Genomic DNA, 18,284 nt, shown 5'->3' on the forward strand with positions numbered 1-18,284 from the left:
CTGTGGAAAGGCCTAGTTTACTAGCACTTATTCTTTCATGTATTTACTAACCACTTATTATATGTCTGCCATCGTATTAAGAACTGACAGGTAGTTGTGACAAAGAAAATGCAGGTCTGCAAATGTTTACTGTATAAAGGGTCAAACAGGGGCACATGGGTGGCTCAGCTGGTTAAGCAGCTGCCTTTGGCTCAGGTCATGATCCCAGAGTCCTGGGATTGAGTCCTGCACTGGGCTCCTTGCTCAATGGGGAGTCTGCTTCTCCCTCTGTGTCTCTTCCCTCTCATGCCCTCTCTCACTCTCTCTGTCAAATAAATAAATAAAATCTTTAAAAAAAAAAAGGGGGGGGGAGAGAAAACACTTAGGCATTGTTGGCCATGTCTCTACTTCAGCTACTCACCTCTGCCATTAAAGCATAAAAGCAGCCATAGACAATACATAAATGCATGAGAACAGCTGTGTTCCAATATAACTTTATTTATGAACATTAATATTTGAATTTCATATAATTTTCACATGTCACAAAATAGTATTCTTTTGATTTGTCAACCACTGAGGAAATGTAAAAACCATTCTTAGTTCACGGACAATAAAAAACAAACAAATAGAGCCCAGATTTGGCCTGTGGGTTATAGTCTGCCAACCCCTGCTCTAGGAGAAAGAAGGCTACACAATTACAGCAAAAAGAGACCTCCTTTGGTTCACCAGAAACATCACAGGAGGATGCCATGGAACAACTGGCCTCCAGAGTCCTGGCCAAACTCCATCTCCTTATTTTAAGATGGCTAAGAAGAGAGGTGGTCCTTGCCATGGCTTTGACAAAAACTTCTAAAAAATCTGAGGAATCCTGTGACACTGTTAAATTCCACCTCAACTCTAGGAACTTTCTCTGTCGTGGGACTAACAAAATCCTACAAACTAATAACACAAATTGGTTCTGATACTTTCCAGGGAAAAAAACAGTTAAACTAAGGTGTTGGTTGGAATCCCTGAGCTTGAGGCACAGCTACTGAAGAAGAGGACATTGTGAGACCATCGGAAAGAACTTGGATAGGAACCCATCAAGAGAAGTGACAGCAGTAAAGGAAATCTTTGGAGAATTTTTTTTAAAGCTTTCCTCCTCACAGCAGTTTGGTTAAATTATGCTCTTTATAAGAAAACTTATCTTTGTGAAGGGAAAGAAAACACCGTAACAAAAAAATTTTAATCTCAGAGCAGTTAATGATCACAGTAACACTACATTTGCCATCTAAAACTCTCTGGTGTTTCTTCAATCCAGCTTTACTTACTTCCCAGCTCTGCGAATGGGGGCAATACGACTATCCTCCCTAAGCCTCCTCTTCTAGTTCAGGAAATGGTTAACACCTTCCCTCAAAGGGCTGTTGGGGGGATAATGAGACAACAGAGATGGAGAGTAACGTATGGGATATGAAACCCCACACAAATGTAGTAGGGAAAATGTTTTTGTTAACTTGGGGTTAAAAATAATTGCACCTTTCTTAACAGGACCTAAGACACATATGATCGAGTTTAACTTTTATCGTAAAGACCCAGAAGGAATCTGAAACTCACCTGCTGACCGCACGTCCAACATTCGTCATTGCTGACGTCATTATTTCTGTGGTAAGGCTCTCAGCAAAGCTAACGCCATCTTGTCCAATTCCACTATCAGCCGCCAAGCTGGTATTGCTCAGCTCTCTCTCTGCTTTTTCAATAGCTTCCGCAACGATCTTCTCAGCAAGCACTGTCTTCTTATCGAGACCAATGTGAATTTGTGGGACATCAAGATGAAAAATTCTAGATTCCTGACAGACGTTGCTAAGTTTTGAATTAGAAACTGGCTTACTACTAGCAGGTGAATCCTGTCTGGAAGCGTGCAGAGATGAATTTCCAGTGCAATCGTGTAGTTCTTTACGGTCACAGTATCTGCAAGCTTGGTTTATAAGAGGTGACAACTTTTCTGCATACGTGACCCTATCAGCTGCTTTTGTGGACTCAGACCCATGGAAAACTGTGGATCCTAAACTGAGCCCTAAAGTGTCATCCACTACCTTCTTGGCATACTGCTCTATAGCTTGAACAACACTCTCTCCATAACCAGACCCACTTAAGCTGCCCGTACTGTGGTAAAATCTGTGACTTTGTGAGGAAGGCTGAAGAGACTGAAGAAATTCTGGCTCGATGTGAGACTCAGTGTCTTCATCACGTCCAGACTTTTCATAAAGGCAAGAATCTGTTAAGGATTTTGGCAAGCCACCTGCAGACGCTGTCAGCTCTTTTGTAACATCTCTTGTTATGCTGTGAGCAAGAGAGGCTGAAAAACTATACAGTTCAGAGCACTCATTTTTATGTGTGTCCTGCGTCCACTCACCAGTTTGATTTTTACAAAGGTAACCTCCGTTTCTTTTACTTGGCCGTTCTTTATCTGCTTCTCGGTGGTGTTCTCTATTCAAGAATATGAACAGTTCGTTCTTGGTCTTCACCTGTGAGCTCTGCATGGGGAACATTCTTGAGCTGCACTTTATTTTGGCTGCCTTAGCGGCTTCTTGCAATCCTGACTTAACAGACCGATAAGCAAGTCTGTTGGCATACTGGTCCATTAACAACTCACGATTGCCGCCTTCCTGTTTCAGCACTTGGATAATGTGACCTGCATACTCGTCTGTCACGCTTTCACAGCTGGGATACTTGTAGGTCAGACCGGACATACAGGAGCCTGGTGGTAACGAAAGAATGAATGGATCCACTTCTCTCGAGTGGGCTACAGCCTCTCTATCCAGCTTCTCTTCTGATAGATCATCTCGGCCCCCGTCAATGTAACTATTCTTTCTTTGCCTGAAAAGCACACAACTTCTAACTTTTGCTATCTTCTCAGCTTCCGTAATGACTTCCGCTGCCAGATCACCCGCAAAGTTGCGTAATGTTTGTAAATTTTCCTCCGAGCGATTGAAAACGGTAGGTGACACACTTCTTTGACTTTGTGCATTTAAGCAAGGGCTTTTCACCCTGGGATCCTGAATGACTTTATTATCCAGGTGGGAAGCTGCCATTTCCGTGGCAAGAGAGACAATGTGGGTAGCTAACAATTCTGCAAACTGAACTTTCTTCCCTGAGTGCTCAGGCTTCACATCCACTTCCGGATGCCCTTCATCTTCACTACTTTCAACTTCTTCTGAAAGAGATCGCATGAGTTTCAACATGAACTCTTCTTTTTCTATGGTATTTTGTTCATTTTCAGACAAACTGCCCACAGAGGAGTTGTGAGGTGTAGAGGGAGGTGTAGCAGGTGCAAATTCTTTTGCTAATTCCCCCTTGAGTTTTTTGGTTAACTTCTTGATATCCCATTCAGAACCAGCCCGGGATGGTACGAGAGGAGTGGAGGGAGGAGTATCAGGTATTACATTTCCGTCTCTAATTTTCTGTTTGTCTTCCACATGCAAACCATCTACACATGGAAGCACTGTGGATGAGAAAGTATGTGAATGAGGAAAAGGGTGCTCTTGCCCAAAAGACAAGGGCTCAAGTGCTGTATTATTCACATTATGTTTTGTCACAGGTTTGTCTTTAGTAGCTTCCTTCAGATCAGGTTTCTGACTGGCGGTTGTTGGACACGGTGGGAGTGTCTCTACAGAAGAGCCATGAGCCAAAGAACCTTTACATTCGGGAGCACAATCCTTTCCTGTTGAAAGTGAACAGTGAGTTAAGTGATCTTGAGCATCAAGAAATTTGGGGAACTTTTCCAAGGTCAACTGTGACTCTTCTCTGGAAACAGGCAAGCTTTCTTTGGGTCTGGCATTTTTATCTACACTTGGCGTGGTTGATTTGCTTTTATCTATGGAATGTTTAATAACAGATTTAGATAACTGATCGGCAAACATGTCCTTATTGCTAGCTTCGCTCTGTTGCAGTGTTGCTTGATCAGAGTGGAAGGGAAGGGGTTTTCCCTTTACTGCTATAGTTACACAATCCGTGTGTTCATCAACGGTTTTTGTACCTTTGAAGGATGTCATTGACTCTAATGTTTCATTTACAATCGTGTGCACCACTGAGGCGGAAAAGTTGCTAATAATCACAGGATCGCTTGTTAATTTTGAAGAGCTCTGCATTTCGATATCATTAGTTGGTTTAAAATCTTTCTGGTTACCTGGATTATGGTCTGAGGGTAAACAAATATTTCTGAGACATGCTACTTCCTCTTCTTTGCTCTTTGTGGTAACATGTGTCTGGGTAGAATCGCTATTCAAATTACTATCATCAGACGACTGAAGAGACTTTGCCTGATATATGTTAGATGAAATATGGTATGGGAGAAGGGCACTTCCTGCCAAGGGCACTGGTATAGAAGTAACAACTCCAGATGTACAAAACAAGGCCTGCTGTACTGTGTACTCCTTTTTATAGTCCTGCATGGGTCTTGTCGCTGTTACGGTCTGATTGTTCCAAGCAGGGGAAAACGTGGAAGTCTGTGTCGATGGCATTAAATTTTCTGTGCTCACACACTTTATGTTATCTGTAGAAACACTAACTGCTGCCTTGGTCGTGAAGGTCACATCGACTTGTGAAAGCTCAATAAATGCTTCCTGTATAACAGACTCAGATAAGTCTTTTGCATAGGACTTTACTACTCTGTCCTCACAGTCTGACGACCACCACTGTGGAGATGCGGGTGTTGGAGGATAGGAAAACTGACACACTTCCATGATGCCTTCAAAAACAAGCTCTTCAGCAAGATCTGCAGCAAACCTAGCAACCGTGTTAGTGAATATCTGCTTTTTTACGTACTGTAAATCCTGTAAAGCACTTGCTAAAGCTTCACTCACCAAAAAATTAGCCAGCCCGCTGATGGCACGTTCTCTCAGTGAAAACGCACACTGCCTTCTCAGTTCATTAAATGCCACCTGAAAAACAGAGGACGTCAATTTGATGGCTAAGTGACACAACGCGTTGGTACATGAAGAGACTCCCTTCTGTAAGTCTTTAAATGCACTGCCCAAACTTTTTTCCACAAGATCAGATGCAAATTTCTGAATGCTATCTTTAATCATCAAGGATTTATTGTTAGATTTACTTTTTTGCTCAAGGTTTTCGTTCTTCAGAACTATGGTTTTATTTTCTCCTTTTTTAATACTCTTCGTGTCTGGGGTTATGTCAGGGTGTTGGGTATGAAGAACAGAGCTCAGCACCTCACATGAAATGCTATGGGCATAATCCTCATAGGTGTAATAAAGAGAATCATGACTCTCATGAAGCCGAGCTCCACCGATATCTGTTTGGCAAAAACACTCAGCAGGAGGACAGCCTCCAAGAGGACTAAAGGCAGAGGATCGAACAGGGCTAAACAAGCCGCTGTCCTCCCCTGAGGCCTTCACTGGGCGTGGTGAATCTGGAGCATCACACAGGTTGCTGTAAGGGGATTCTGGCTTACGAGGAGTTGGCTTTCTAACATTAGCTGGGAGGGCTGGACGATCAAACTTGAATTTCTGAGGATTCATTGCAGTGGTTACAGAGCAACATTTTGCATGTTTGTGCCCTTTCTTTTGTGATGTCTTTCCTAGGACAGGATCTTTTGGAAACGGACAGGAAGTCTCTAAAGTTGGCTCGAGTTCATCAAACTGATCAAAACTATCAAAAAATTCACTCACTTCTGAGTCCGAATCCTCTATATCATCTTTCATCACAGGAATTTTAGGTAACTCAAGTTTTGCTTTTAAACTTTTCTGATAACCCTCTTCATCCAAGAAAATAACAGGACTTGGACTGGAGCATTCAGATTCAGAGGAGTAGGCAGGCGAAGAAGAAAAAAACGTTTTCTGTGCATTACCACCTTTATCTGAAGCATTACATGACCTGTAGAAACTCTTTTGGATCCAGGGCTCAGTAATTAATGTAGTCACTGAAGTTTTCACAGAAGGTAGTTCTTTATGTCCCAGAATATTTATTAAGGAAGTTGAAGGTTTAGCCAATGACTTCTGCCTCCCAGAGCTGACGAGAATCCTTAAATCATGGGTTTCTACCTGGTGACCAGAAGAAGTCTGAGAAGCAGCATCACACTGGCTCTTTAGTGCGTTAATATTTATTCCTGTAGAAAAAAGAATAAAATGATCAAATTATTCGTGAACAGAATCTTTTAAAAATTAAGTTATATCAGTGGGAATAAGTAGACTTTAAGCATGAAATATTTATTTGTAACATGTCTTCTACACTGTATGGTTTACCAGATTCACCCCAAATCATACTTGAGAGCTAATATACTTTTTACTAAAATAATTTCATTTTACCTGACATCTGGAAACATCTGGTCTATGAAATGGTTAGCTTCTTGTCCTATGTGTTAGAAACACTAATGTGGTATCTCTACCAGGTAACTCTTCTCAAATTTGAACCCAGGATGGTCCAAATACTTAATGTACTGAGATGAACAGTGCTTGAACAGGACAACCAGAGTAAGAACAGAAATAGCAAAACCAAGAACCAGATAACAATGAACTTAAAAATCACAAGAGAATGAATTCCTTGCACAATCAAAAAAAAAAAAAAAAAGTTAAAATGTTTAAATTGCATATAATTTCTAATTGAACAGCTCAGCCTGAAAACTTTTAAAACTGAACGCTAAACTTTAATATCCCTTTTCAAGAAAACGTTTAGAAAAGAACAGACCATCATGGCATGGCTTTGAGGTCTCTTCTTCCTCTAAGTGCTCAAAAGCAGTGACAAAGTCATCCTCTATGGAAGACACGGACTGATTGGTGTCATCATCATCTTCCTTAGCAATCTCAAGTTGGCGCTTCTGATGCAAGTACGTGTCCAGGGTATATCTTATACCAGTAGCATATTTACTTAGGAGACTAAAGATGAAATCAATTCTGAGTCTTGGCAACGTAGGTGACACTCTCATGACACAGAGCATTCCGGAATGCTGACTCTTAGGGAAGATGAAAGATGATAAACATAATTCAACTTTCAAAACATACATTTAAAGCGTATTATCTGGAAGTGAAGCCTAGAAATAACACAATCTGAGGGGAAAAAAAAGAAATGCATGCATCCCAAGAGGCTCCCTGATTTTGTATTGTTAAATTCTTTTCTTCATTGATTCTCTACAACATTTCTCACTTCCCATTCTCTTTCTCCCAATCTTTTTCTCATCAATACTCAAATTCTACCTGTCCTATCTCCGAAATGTTATGGAGCTTACTATCCATATCTCTGGCATGTCTTCCAATATTATTATATAGCCTCATGAGTTTCCTCATTCATTAACTGAACTCACCAACTACACCGTAAACTGCTAGAGGGTAGGAACCAGGTTCTATTCTATTTTTGTATCCCATTTTCCAGTAGCTTCCAGCAGGACACCACATTCCCTTCTACCATAAAAGAATCTTCCCCTCCTTTTACCTAAATGTCCCTAGTATTACAATTTTATAACATTTATAGCTCTGATTAAAAATAGAAATCATCAGTTTTTTGCCATATATATTACCTTTAAAAATGCAAATACTGACAAATGACTTAGTGAAAAAAGGTGGAAATCAAATATAATAGCTAATCACGTCTTGTAATCCTAGCAAACAAATCAAAGTAAATATAAATGAAAAGCATAATGAAGAAAATGAGGCAAGCAGTTCTACTTTTACCTGTAGACCTCATAATGAACACAGTAGTCTTTTATACTTGGGATAAGTAACCCAAACTTTAAACCTACTGATTCAATTTTTAGGAGGTAAAACATGCAAAGCACTTTTCTTTGACGCATTATCAACAAAATAATACTTACTAAAGAACTAAAGGCTGAATGTTTTAAAACTAACTACCTGTCTGAAATGGTGAGAAGTCAACTTTATAATGAATTGTTTTTTAACAGAAAACACGTTAAACTATGTCCTCTAAAACACTGAATGCAATATTCATATAAATTTAGAACTAGCCATAAAGGGGGGAAAGATTCTATAGTTTAAGCAAAGGTAGAAGAAATTCAAGAAATCCAGAAATGAATTTTCAGGAAAAAAATTCATTAATATGCACTTGCATATCATTTAGGGAACTTCACACATGAAAAGATCAAATTTAAAGCTATGGTCAAAATTATTCTATACTTCAGTGATTTCAAAGCCTCCTGAGTTCTGTTTTTTACAAATCATATTTCCTTGAGATAGCATTAAAAAAAACTTCAAGCATTTAAGAGTTTAACATTCTCCGTCAAATGTCACTGTAAAATTTGCCCTGAAAAACACATTAGAAATGATATATAAAAGTTACCTGACTTAGAGGACTACTGTTTGTATCTGATGATTTACTTATATCCTTCATACAAATAATTTCATTTTCATTTAGACTGCAGAAGTGCAGTGAATTCAGAAGATCTGGAAGTTCCAAAGAAACTGCAGCTAAGTCCTAATTTAAAAAAGAAATACAATAAATAACATTTTTGTTTAGATTCCTATAATGTGAGCCTTATTCAAAAACCATAAGGTCTACTGGTTAATATACTTTCAGTTCAAAATAGTTAACATATGTAGTTTATCGTAATTTTTTAACTCAAAAATAAAATGTACTAAAATATTTTAATACCTGCTATTTCTATAGCCTTTTAAAATACTGACATCAAACTCTAAAGTATTTTTACATGGTACCTCATACATTCATGACAACTAGCCTTTTAACAGTTTTTAGCTGCAAATGTCAACCTGCAATCTTCAAGTTAATCATGGAATATTTCCCACATATAGGGATTCTTCCCAGTAGAATGTGCTTCTTAGAGCTTAAGTTTTTATATTTGTAAAATACATATCTGTTTTTCTGCCTTTCCCGTCCAAAGTATTATATTAAACTCTGGCTGAATATTTTGTGAAGATATTAAAGAAACATTTTTTTTTCTCATTTGCCCTTTTTATGTAAAGACTTTACCCAGTGAAAGAATTAATGTCTTTGACCCCACCTAGAGTACTTTCCTTTATAAACATGACTTTATCAATAACTCTTAAATAAGAGGAAGTAGACTAAGAGAAATACATTGTAACACTTCTCTTTGCAGCCTTATGTTCTCAGGAGTATATCTTCTCTTGTGCCTTCTGTCTAAATAGTTTCCTTCAGGCAAGGGCACAATCAAGACACACAGCAATTTTCATTATCACCTGACAGGCATTATTCATAAAGAAATGAACAGTACTACTTTTTCTTTTGGGAGACACTTAACTGCCATAAAAGGAAAAACATGGCAATCATAAATATTAAGCAGCAGCACAAGGTAGGGGGAAAAAAAAAGATGCCTATCACATCTACACGAGCTTCAACCTTCTTTATATAACGTTAACCTCTCCTTTGCTGATCATAATCTCAACTACCAGTTTCTGTGTAAACACCTGCCTAAATCAGGCTAAAAATTTTGTACTGGTTAATCATTATTTCTTACAAATTTCACCTTTTAAATTGAACTCTATCTCAGTTAAAAATATAATGATCTGATGAAGTCAGATTAGGAAAACCATCCAAATTGAAAAAAAAAATGAAGTCTCATTTCCTACATTATGCACAAAATGGAGGAAAGTTAGCTTGTGGTTGGCAACCTTCTCAGATAAATTACTTCTGTGGTCTCCTAACCTAAAACTACTTTCTGTAACAAGAATACTCTGAAAATGCTAAAAGTGAAAATGTCCAAAGCACACTCAAGAGTCATCTTTTAGCTTTAAATAGGAATGATTTAACAGAAGAGTTAGTGTAAATTTTGGGCTAATCAGGCAAATTTCATGATCTCAAAATCTGTTCCAAATAATCTCCCATGGTCTTTCCCAGTTCAATAAATTGACCATACCTGAATATGAGCAGCATCTGTTTCTTCATTAAAACCGAGAAATGTGACCTGAATAAGGAATAAAGCTCCATTAATTTGAGTTTTTTAAGTCTTATCACAATTAGATTATTGACAGAGCGGAGATACAGAAAAAAGCACAGAAAACTTTAAATGCTGACTGTTACATACAAATGTTGAAGCATCATGTAGTGTAGCTGAAACCAATAGGTTACATGTCGATTATACCTCAATTAAAAATAAATACATTTTTTAAATGCTGGCTGTCTTGGACAAAATGATTCGTTTTTTTCAAAATCATCACAAAGGTTTTTCACCAAAGATTTGGTTCCATAATGCAGCTCTTCAACCTTCCCCACATCCACTTCATTAACAAGTTCAATCAATTCTACTCCACAAACCTATCTCCTGTAATATCGCCCTCACTCCACACCCCCTGCCCCCATTTCTCATCTGCATGATGGTCCTATCCCACCTGGTCTCAGTAATAATCATGGCACTCCCCTGTCAAAACCTTTCCATGCTTCCCACTATGAAGTCCTAACCAAGGTCCCTAGGCTCTGGGTTAGCCGGGGCTTTCAACCTTCCCTCACATTTATTCATACACATGGGCCCCCTTTCTGGGTCTAGAACATGCCCAGTTTGTTACTGTTATGCAGTAACGCCCCCACAACCTGTGTCTCTAGACCTTGGATGCTTACACGCCTTGGTCCTCCTCATTCAAGATCCAACTTAATGTCACCCCCTCAGAAAGGCTTTCCGGAGTACGTCTCCAAGACCCCTTATTGACTTCCTATGATATTATCACTTATTTCCTTCAACATCCTTATATAGGGATTTCTCTACAGGAGTTTATATGAATTAAGTTTCTAAAAGAATATCTAACGGCATGAAAAAAAGTCACATTTTAAAATAAAATAGTAAAAAGGCCAAGTTACAGACAAAAATGATACAAGGTATGCACACAATTTCAACCTTATTTTTAAAAACATATGCATGAAAAATAGTACTGGACGGCAATACACCAAGCTATAAGCAGCGATTAATTCTAGATGATGGAATTATAAGTGATGTTATTTTTTTCCTACTTTTTTCATGTTTCTTCCCCTTAATTCATGTTTCTTCTTTTCATGTTTCTTGCCCCTAATTCATAAGATTAATGATAGGCATGTTCTTTTTTTTTTTTTTCTTAAGGTTTTGTTTATTTATTTGTTAGAGAGAGGGAGGGAGAGAGAGAGAACTCGACAGAGCGCGCAAGCACACACAAGCAGGGGGAGCCGGCTCCCTGCTGAGCAAGGAGCCCATCCCAGGACCCCTGAGCTTAACCTACGGAACTACCCAGGCATGCGGATAGGCATTTTCTTTTTGATACTTGCAGTATTTCTTATTTTTCTACAAGCATCATGTACTACTTTTGTAACCCCCCAAAAGTATTATTTTTAAAATTTATATTCCCTTTATGTCTTTGACATCATAGGAAGAAAAATCTTCCATTTGAAGACAGAATGGTAAACTGTCAACTAAGCAAGTACTGTGACTAAAAATACAAAATACTTAAATTATAGCAATATGGAAAAATCCATTCTCAAGAATTAAGGGAAAGCAGCATAGTTAAAATATAAAGAAACACTGACTATACTTTTGATCTCTTTCTGATGACTCACAAACAAGTCAGAATATTACATTAACCCAGGATCGTTATTCTAATTATGGTTATCACTTCCCAAAAGTGCTACAGTTAATTTCCAGGTCTCTGGGTAAACTGTTAGGCTCTAGGAGCCAGTCTCCTCATCTGTAAACCTTGGAGCAATACAACTCCTCTTCCACATTGTAAGTGTTAATTGGAAAACGTGGAGGAAAGTGCCTTGCATATCATAGACAGTCAATGACAAAGAAGCTCAAAAACAAACTTCTTTCTTTTCTTCACAAAACACTTAGAGACAGGCATACCCTCAAGTGAGACAGAAATTCCTTCTATTCTTTCAAGTTTCCTTTTACTGAATACAAAAGAGAAAATAAGCTGACATGCGGTTTTGAAGATGCCAGTAGTTTTATATTTCCCATTGATCGAGGAAGGCCTCACCAAAGAATGTGGGCTCGGAAAGGCACTACGTAAGCAGCTGGAGAGATACAGGCTGGAAAACTGTTCGAGGGCAGAAGGACACAGGAGATCTGTCATACTTGGCAACAACAGAGGAGATTAAGAGAGGCTCAGCTTTACTAAAGTAAAGCAGAAGCGATAACAGAGAAGATAATAGTCAAGAGCCACCGAAATTAGCTGACACAAAAGGAAAAGGCTCAGGTCAGAGAACACTGTAGCCTGAAGGGTCTGCTCACCACACCTCTGGAACTACTTCAAATATAGTTTCACAAGGAAGATGAAAGAAAATCCTTCCTCAAAATAAGAATACTCGATATTTTTTTTTAATTAGATCCTTGGTTTCAAAAAAAAAATTTTTTTTTCAACTAACATACTTAATTAGCACTTTTGAGCTTGAACAGCCTAATACCTTATTTCTCTTATTTGGTGACATGAATGTATTGATGGGACTGTGGCTATATTATAGGAAAAAATGTACTTCTTTTCATATAGTAAGTCCAAACAAAGACTGGAAACACTGATGTCGCACAGAAATAGTTGAGCAAGTACTATATCCTGAGTAGTAAATATGTTAATTTCAAAGTACTTTTATCACTACTTTTTCATTTTGTATCAAAGTACTGAATTTAAATAATCAAGAAAATAAAAACAAACAAAAATAAAAGCATAAAGAAAACAGTATATGACATCTCAGCGGCTCAGTCGTTAAGCATCTGCCTTCAGCTCAGGTCATGATCTCAGGATCCTGGGATCAAGAACTGCACTGGGCTTCCTGCTCAGCAGGAAGCCCACTTCTCTCTCTCCCACTCCCCCTGCTTGTATTCCCTTTCTTGCCATCTCTGTCAAATAAATAAATAAAATCTTTAAAAATATATAGATACATTTCATGTTTAAGAGTAAAAATTTTAGTATAAAAGTATCAATTTACTGAATATAGCAGGAATCATCTAATACAGTGCTGTATGTCCATGACTGTGAACAACAATGCCTATCCACTAAATTAAACTTGCTCACTATAATACACTAAGACAACTAACTATGTTAGCCAATATTTAAAACAAGTACTTCTCATACATGTATTAATACATACAGATTTTAGGCAATTTAAAAATAGATGGCACAGCTGTACAAAGAAGCATGAAAATACACTGTTTTAGTAGGAAGAGATATAGAAAGTATTATGTCAAACCTCAGTCAAATTGGCATGTTCATCCTGCTTTAAGCAATCCTCTGCTGATATACTGCATAGTTCCTTCTCACTCTGTAATAAAGACTTGACAGACTGGAACACATCTTCACTGAAGCTCTGAAAATAAAAGATATTCTTAATTTATTTAATTCTAAGACAAGGTAAAAGATCTTGGAGATATTCTATTTTTAAATGCAGAGTCACTAAATCTCCAATTAATATTCATTTGGCACCTGTGAATATATACAGACCTCAAATGAGCTGAGAGAAAGAACCAGCAAAGGGCTTAATCATGTAGAGTTCCACCTGCTCAAAACACACACATCACAGCCCAGGCATTCAACCTACCAGAAGCTCATGAGGCCCTCACTCTGGGTTCGCTTACTCTTACTCCACACTAAAACCCAACAGACTGCATACCTGATTTCCAAGTCACTAGCAGAACAGAAGCAGCAACTATATAAGGAAGAAGGTGATGTAGACACTGTGATAAAGCATGCTAACAAAAGCGATTACTCTCATAATGAAGGTGGAGATGGAAAAAAGAGATAACAACCTGAGCTAAGACTTTTCAGGGATCCTAGGGCAGCTATATGATAAAATGAGGGAAGGTTTTCAGAATTTCGTAGGGGAGAGGTCACAAACACAAAAGAATAGAGGGAGGAAAAAAATTACATGAAGAAAATAATAAGTATTACAGTGAGACATAAAGAGAACATTAATTTCATTCTACCTTCTTCTCCTTCTACTGATTTACTGATCTGCTCTTCTATTAGAAATGTCCTGATTTCCTAATCTTTCCCTGTAGAAATTCTACCGAGCCCAAGACCTGTGAAGATTTTCCCACCCCTCAGTCTAATAAATCAAAGTTTCTACTGTACTATCTATACACTGAGATCATTTAATCCACATCACAACATACTACCATTTCTGTTTTTGTATATATTGGTCTTTCCTACTATTAAACCAAATTATTGAGCCAGAGACTATATTTGATTCAGTTTGTTTCCTTAGATTTCAGTACCTCACATACTGTAGGATATGAACTCAACAAATGTTTGCTAATTTAATAAGAAGTTAGCAAAACTCTTTGGTTTAAAAGACAAGATACATAAGAAACCAAAGCAGTAAAGAAAAAAATATAATATTAAATTTGAATATGAATTATCAATATGAACTCATGATTCCTTAAACACATTAAAAACATTATTTAAACTACTACATTTTTCCACTGAAACATCACAGAAGCAATGACCCTCAGTAGTAATGCACCCAGATTTTGGTTTCTAAATACCATTTTGCCAATAAAAAGAATTAGCGCTCCTGGGAAAATGGTTGGTTCCAGGCTGGAGGCAGAGAAAGTATGCCATATGGGCGGGGCATCTTAATTGTGACAAAGCAAGGAAGTGCTCAGAAACTAAATGGGTCATTTCAAAAGAACACAGCAGGAACAGGTGAAGCGGATTAAGGGCACATTTACTGCGATGAACACTGAGTAATACAGAAGTGCTGAATCACTGTATTGTATGGCTAAAACTAATATACCACTGTATGTTAACTGTACTAGAATGAACATTTTTGAAAAAAAGAAAATAGAAGCCAACCTGAAGGAATTCCCACTGGAATTTAGGCATCAAAAGAATAAAAATGGTAATGAATTATGATAACTGGATTTTTTTTAAACCGAATCCATTAAAAGAGACAGATAAAAGGATGAGGGAAGAACACTTGTTTAAATAAGAATGCTGAATGACAAATATGGACAGGATGACAAAATTTATAAATGCCATTTGTAAATTCCAATGTAATTACTGATTTAGGGAAAGATTATCAATGTATCCATATCACTGGGTTCAAAGCTACTGGGCAACAGGATGCTCACTCTCTCCCAGCATCACCCTACAGATTACTTATTAATTGTACCAATTATAAAGGATACATGTCTTTATGTTGGCGATATTTGGTGATACTGGGTGGAGATGAAAGAAACACAATACCCAAATAAAGCATGAATCTTGACTAGATCCTAGATGAAGAGCAAGGTAAAAATAACAAAGATATTTGAGACAATTAGGGAAATTTGTATATGAAATGCACGTTAGATGATGTTACTGAATTAACAATTTTTCTGAGGAGCGGTAATGATGCCGATGTTCTTAAGAGATGTCTGCAGCCAATTCTCACGTGGTCTCAAAAGGGAAGTGTGTATGTAGATGCGTGCATGTGTGTATACGTGCACATATGTGTTTGTATACACACACAAATAGCATGGTAATGACAAAATGTTAACAGACGGTGAACCTCAGTGAGGGGTATGTATAGTGTTCATTGAACTGATTTCTTTTCTCAACTTCTCTGTAGGCTTAAAAATATCCTAAATTTTAAATGATTCTGTTTTCATTAATGAGTGAAGGTTTTTAGGCTGAGATACAAACAACTCAAAAAATTAAAAAAAATATGAAATCTGAACCTAAACTATTAATATAAATTCACGACACTGAAGGAGCAGTGGGCACTCCTAGTACCCAGAGTACCTGGCTTCTAAATACTAGAAGGGGTTCTTTGGAGAAAAGCCAATTCCAAGTCTGAGAAAGGGAAAGTAGAAGCTGAAACTGGGTTAATCTGTTATACTAGAAAGTACGGAAGCAATCAAAGAATTAAGAGCCTAATACAAAAGGATATAGGCACCAGCTTAGAGGGGACGATATCTGAGACCCCTTGAGCAACTTAAGTAAATGAATAAATAACTATAAATAAATAAAAGATTGTAAAACATAGAATTTTAAAAATCCATGAATCCAGAGCAATATAAATGAGCAAATGAATGGAAATAAACTCACTTGTTTATTCCACCAAATTATTAATCTGAAAATTGGTAATTCAAAGGCATTTACCCAGGCTTTATGGGAGATACTGTAGTTCATTAAGATTAATGAGGGAAGGCTTTTAAGAATTCTAGCTAATAAATGTAAAAAGAATGATAGCATTAGGAAAATCTTCATTTCGCAGCTTTTAGGAAATAACAGATTCAGGAAAGGGTCATCAAGGATACCAAAAATATTAGATAAAAAGTTACTGGAAAAAAACAAGATATTTACACACAGCAAGTATCATCTCATAGATTATTTAATAACTAGAAAATGGAAAACACATGTTTAAAATGGACATTTCTGGCAGCATTACTACTCTCATCAACTGAGTAATTCTTGCATCACTGATCACAGGAAAACCTGAAATTCTATCTTAACATCATCCTGTAGGGTATTCTTGCTAAAAATGTTTAACCTGAATCTAACCAAGCTTTGACACCTAACTTCTAGAGTCTGTGAAATGTAGAAGGGAGAGGAGTAAGTTAAATATCACAGATCTAGCATGTGGAACATTGCACAAGAAACTGGCCTGGCCTGTTCAAGAAGTCAGTATTGAATGGATGAATAAATAAATAAATAAACAAACAAACAAATAAATAAATAAATAGAAGAAACTCTCAGACCAAAAGTAACATAAATAAGTCAGAAGCATCAAAGGCAACTTAAGGCTTAGGAGTCTAGTCTGAATCCAAAGTGGGAGTGTGGTTAGAGGTGGGGAAGACTGCAAAAGACTTTTTATGGGTAATAAAGGAAGCCTGAGTACATCTGGGTATTGGGCATTAGGGAATTATAATTTTCTTGAATGTGATAACTGTATTATTGTTATGTGATAAGTGAATTATTATGTGGGAGGATATGGTAATCCTTGGGAGAAGTACGCTCAAGTATTCAGGAGTAAAGAGACATTAAGACTGTAACTTTCAAGTAGTTCTGCCAGAAAGTAAACACGTGCGCGTGCACACATAGAGCAAATAAAACAAAGTACAGTCGGCCTTTGAACAATACGGGTTTTAATTGCATGGGTGCACTTACGCGTAGTTTTTTTCAGTGAACAGTTTACTGCTATGTATTTTCTCTTCCTTATGATTTTCTAATAACATTTCCTTTTCTCTAGAATTTACTGTTAAGAATACAGAATATTATACATATGACATACAAAATATGTGTCAATTGGCTGTTTAAGTTATTGGTAAGGCTTCGGTCAACTATAGGCTATTAGTGGTAAAGTTTTTGGGGAGCCAAAACTTACACATGGATCTTCAGCTGCACAGGGGGCTGGCACCCCTAACCCCCCATTACTCAAGGGCCGCTGTATGCAAGTTTATGTTTAGGAGTGCAATGATTTTAACTCTTCTGTATGCTTGAAATTTTTCATAATAAAATGTTAGAAAAAAGAGGTCAAGAAATGGAAGGGTAACCAAATTCTCTTAAGAGAAGGAGAGGGTTCTTCCACAGACTAGAAAGAGGATCGGAATCATATTTAATTTGCTAATTATCCAGTACCTAGCACAGAACCGGTACCTAGCACAGGGCCTAGCATAAAATAAACACTCAAATTTTTATTTGCTGATTGAATAAATGAATAAATGGCAATATCTGGGGGTAAAGGTACATAAGAAAATTCATACCTGCTGCTTCTATTGTTAAAAGATGGGGGAGATTTTGAGATGACAGAAAACTATCTGCTGAGCAGAAATAGGGAGGCACTGTGATCTTTGGGAAATAAAGTTGATTTACTTCATATCACTATTTTCACATATGCCAATCTTACTAATATTATTACAATATTACTAATTACAATATTAAGATTCATTTAAAAACAAGAATATCATACAACTGCTTAACAAGATTTTAAAAAATGATCCACATTTTTATTAAAACTATCACTGAAAGGAATCTAATACAGTGAACTTACTCTTCTGACAGATGTTCTAGTCTTCATGTGACTATTTCTCAAAGTTTGGAAGGTCGCCATAACGATATTGCTGTTGTATGTAATCAATGAAGAATTAATCCATAAAATACCTAAGGAAAACATATTAAAAGAAAACAACTAATTTACTGATTTTAGTGATTCAGGCAGACATTCTGTCCTAAAATAACTTCTTTAAATTCAGTCATTTAAAAAGAAAAACCTTAAAATTCTGAGACATAAAAAATTATTTTAAGCAGTTTGCCTTTATTCAATCTCACTGCCTTTGTGTTTTGTTTTGTCTTGCTTTTTACAAATAAGAAAGTATATGAAAGTCTTAATAAGAAATGTTTGGAAATCCTTTTAAAATCTAAAATAACGAATATCACAAAAGAATCCCAGCC

The 18,284-nt window shown here is 37.1% G+C and overlaps 1 protein-coding gene across 7 annotated transcripts in view; it reads right to left on the reverse strand.

The window, feature by feature from the left end:
- The window catches only part of AKAP11 (A-kinase anchoring protein 11), a 50,341-nt gene that overhangs the window by 18,151 nt on the left and 13,906 nt on the right, over window positions 1-18,284 (reverse strand). For all 7 annotated transcript variants that reach the window (XM_047720017.1, XM_047720015.1, XM_047720020.1 and 4 more), the window contains exons 2-7: window positions 17,884-17,993; window positions 13,099-13,215; window positions 9,812-9,859; window positions 8,260-8,394; window positions 6,658-6,922; window positions 1,573-6,079 (exon numbers count right to left, since the gene is read on the reverse strand). In XM_047720017.1, the coding sequence (XP_047575973.1) occupies window positions 1,573-6,079; window positions 6,658-6,922; window positions 8,260-8,394; window positions 9,812-9,859; window positions 13,099-13,215; window positions 17,884-17,943 (5,132 nt within the window). In that variant the 5' untranslated portion in view covers window positions 17,944-17,993. The remainder of the gene's footprint in view (window positions 1-1,572; window positions 6,080-6,657; window positions 6,923-8,259; window positions 8,395-9,811; window positions 9,860-13,098; window positions 13,216-17,883; window positions 17,994-18,284) is intronic.

The sequence above is a fragment of the Lutra lutra genome, chromosome 3 (genome assembly GCF_902655055.1).
Source record: "Lutra lutra chromosome 3, mLutLut1.2, whole genome shotgun sequence".
Taxonomy (NCBI): Eukaryota; Metazoa; Chordata; class Mammalia; order Carnivora; family Mustelidae; genus Lutra; species Lutra lutra.